Here is a 3,676-nt window from a genome sequence, read left to right on the forward strand (position 1 = left end):
CAGTGAACTGTGTCATGTGTAGTCATCACTCAGTGACAAAAATATAGGTACACCATTTAACTATCATTCAAGGCCTGTTTCAATGCCTTGTATTTTGCTTCAGGGAAGAATAAGCATCAGTTACCTATTCTTCTCAGGTGACATACTTTTTTTAATAACACTTCATGAGAAAGAATTTGCAAGGAGCTAAGCAATACAGTATCTGTCTCAGGTTAGGCTCCTGACTGCTTTGACCTCCAAATTGCTTTTCAGAAAATGAGCAAGCATACCAACTTTAGATTCCACAAGATGGGTGGTCATGATGCCGAAGACCTGAAGAACTTCTGGGAAAAAGTAATCCAAGAGCAAACTAAGCAACAAGAAAGTGAAGAGTCTAGGTTAAGCAAAAGTGCCCTGAACAAGTAAGTGGTATTTTTCCTTTTGCACAAGATAGCGAGGCATATTATCACGTGCTTTAAAATAAGGTAACCTGTTATTGTACTGCTTTATTCATAGCACAGATTGTGTTCTGGATCTTTGGCACTTTTTCTCTCACAGCTGCTTGTCTCATATTTCCATGGCTGTTCTGCATGGAAACTCAGATACCCCTCACCCCTGAACCTCATGAGCATTCTTCAAAGGCCTTGAAGCATAGCCACATAAAAATAAAGCACTTTGGCACTATGGCCTGTGACAGCCAAAAAATATCAGGATTTTTGCCTGGAACTAGTACAGCTACACAAATAAATAAAACAGTATTACATTAAAGGGACAGGCAAACCACCCATTTAACATGTAGTGTAAACAAATCCATAGCATCTTTATCATGTTTAACAGCCCTTCACTTCATATAAACCTAAAGAGAGAAATGGTACAATAAGGTTTTCCTGTCCCATGAAAGACATTTCATAATCATTGCTGCTATACAACAAACAAAAAATAAGGCTATACAAATTGATTTAAATTTTTTTTCCAAAAGAGCATAAAACAATAGGCACCAACTAGAAAGAGCTGTGACTGTGCTACAGATAGTCCACACAAGTGTGCTAGACTGCTTCAAATACTTGCTCAACCTGTTGCATCTTAGGAGTTTGAACCAGGGTGTCCCACACACTAAGTGAACCCCCTGACTAATAACAGATGAAGAAAGAGGATAAGAAATACCTGTACCTCTTGTGATTTTCTGATGGGCTTTCCTCCTGAAGTTGACAAAGGTTTTCCTGCATAAAATTTCCTCAAAACTGGGACATCCACATAAATTTTTTGACTTCAACAAACTGGAATGTGCTGATAAAGGGCTGTTTCTTTAAAAAAAATTCCAAGTACTCTGACCCTAGTGCCCAAGAAGGAAGCTACTGTCATCACTAAAGATGAGGAAATCAAGATCTGGGCAGGCCTCGTGTCCAACAGAGTCGGATGTAGACAGTCCTGCTCCCAGTATGCTACTCCAGCCAGTCAGTAATATTTCCTAACCCAAATCACCAAGTTGATGGAGAGAAAATGTGTAATGAAACTCAGGGAAGTGTTCAGCTGCACTGGAAACCTTTGTCACTGTAGCTTCACAAAAACTATTACAAGAAAACATCACAAACCACTTGTCATTTGGGATGTAGGTAATACTTTTAACTTCACAAAGTTAAAAATGTTAAAAGCTTTTATAAGATCTTCTCTGAATAGAAAAAAACAAGCAGCAAAAGAACTTCGAATACGTCTTAACTTACATATTCAATAGGTCTTAACCGGCTGACTGGTCACGACTGAAATAGACCCAAGCAAGTTCATTCAAGGTCACTTGACCAAAGCCCAGATTGTTCACAAAGTGTTCTCTAATTTGGAAAAAAGATACTTTCCGGAGGAAATAGACACTGTCATCACAAAATCTACAGGTCCACTACCTCATGTAAGTGGCACCTGGGAGAATTAGATGGCTCTAAGTATAGGCAAGTGTTCCCTCTGTGACACCTAGGACACTAGTTGACAAGGAACACAAGTGTTTTAAATGGCTAATTTTTACTAACTAATTGCAATGATTTTTTGAGTCCTAACTATATGCACAACAGAATAGTGAAGCCAAGACAGAGTAGACCAAACAAGAAAAGTTTAAAACACAAGTTGAAATCAAAATCAGAAGCCAAACTAACACAAGCATCCATGTGAAGCAGCTACTGCTCAGTTATTCTCAGATGAAATCATTGGCTGCTGTTCTTTTTAATACACCAAATGTAATATAAAACCCCATATATTTCATGATGTATTTGGCTTTACCATATGATATCTAATCCTATAGCATTGCTAGGTCAGGCATTCCATAACAACATTTCCTTTGGAAAATGACACAGCCAACAAGATCTTGCAGTGGTCCCTAGTGATTTTCTCTTCTGTCTGTACTATGCTTGTGTATTGAAGCTATGTGGCTCCTCTTGCATGTGACATCAATTCCTTTAATTAAACACATGCAAAGCTTGCAGAGATTTTGGGTACAAAATGGTTCCTTTTTTTCCCCTTTTTTTCTTCAGAGTAAACCCAAATGGACATATCTAAAGTTCTGCTTGCTCTTCTCCACAGCATTTTACAGTAAACTTGGGGGGTCAGGGGGTGCAATTGTTTTTTTTTCATTTATAAATTGAATGACCTTACTGGATAGACACTACTTCTGTGTGGCTTTGAGAATACCCCAGAGGAAAAACCGGAGCTCTTCACGCTGACGGTATTTCAGCAGCTGTTTGACTCATTAAGAATCCAGCAATGTCAACCACTGATAGCATCAGCCCTATCCCTTTCTCCCCTACATTCTCAGTCTAGCAAGCTAGAGAGATGTGTAGACAGTAAATAAATACTGGACAAGTGCTATGGTGATGAAAGAGAGAAAAGCTTCGACCCTGTTGAAAAGCCTGGATACATCTGAAGGATTTGGCTCGGTACCTGTTAAGCTCTTGTCCTCTCTTTTCAGACTCCGCCACGAATGGACTTTGCGTCTGGAAGGCCGAGCAAGGCAGATCCAGGCGCACATGAAAACGCAGAAAGGAGAGATGACGGTGCTGTCCATCGAGGCTTTTCCCTCACCAGATAAAAATGTTGCTTGAAGTTACTGTGAAAAGACAGAAAGCATTGGACCTGACTCTGACCTTCTACATCCAGTAACTACACTATTGAACAAGCGAAAGATCAGAGTCTGTGCCTTTTCCAGATTACTCACTAGAGCTACTAATAATGTCCTACTGAAATTCAGCGCAAGAGTAAGGCCACAGTACATAATCTTGAAAAAAATGCAAAGGGATAGATGAGAAGCAGACACCTTTAATCCTCCATGATATATTATTACTGCAATGTAGCAGGACTTTCTTATGTAACTCTGCATTTCCAAGTGACAACAACATATTCCTAGGAAAGAGGATCACTTGTTTAGTAGGAATAATACATTCAGTCTGCTGCATGCAAAATCGCACATTTCCATTTACAGAGCTCACAGAGTCTGGCTTAATGCAGATATAAACTTTTCTGCCTGTCTTGATGAGTCACAGTGAAGTGAGTTAAGGATTAGTCTGATAGTCTGACAGCTGGACAGAAGGAGAAATATATTCTTTAATGGAATCAGGAAAAAAAGAATGAGCTTTTCTGATCAACATATAAGAAAATTTACAGATCTTAATCATTAAATGAACAGAGGAAATGTTTTTTACTTTCACGGGGCGGGTAA

The 3,676-nt window shown here is 39.1% G+C and overlaps 1 protein-coding gene across 1 annotated transcript; it reads left to right on the forward strand.

The window, feature by feature from the left end:
• Positions 1–255: 255 nt before the first annotated feature.
• On the forward strand, positions 256–3,062 carry LOC141917962 (protein FAM240B-like). The gene is made up of 2 exons (XM_074811774.1): positions 256–401; positions 2,930–3,062. The coding sequence occupies exons 1-2, from the start codon at positions 256–258 to the stop codon at positions 3,060–3,062; spliced, it is 279 nt and encodes a 92-aa protein (XP_074667875.1).
• The last annotated feature ends 614 nt before the right edge of the window (positions 3,063–3,676 follow it).

Source organism: Strix aluco, chromosome Z (assembly GCF_031877795.1).
Source record: "Strix aluco isolate bStrAlu1 chromosome Z, bStrAlu1.hap1, whole genome shotgun sequence".
Classification (NCBI taxonomy): domain Eukaryota; kingdom Metazoa; phylum Chordata; class Aves; order Strigiformes; family Strigidae; genus Strix; species Strix aluco.

Excerpts from the sequence above, each read along its gene's own strand:
- LOC141917962 (XM_074811774.1), top strand. The coding sequence starts at position 256 with ATGAGCAAGCATACCAACTTTAGATTCCACAAGATGGGTGGTCATGAT. Across the intron at positions 402-2,929 it reads AGCAAAAGTGCCCTGAACAA|ACTCCGCCACGAATGGACTT; the intron begins GTAAGTGGTATT and ends CTCTCTTTTCAG.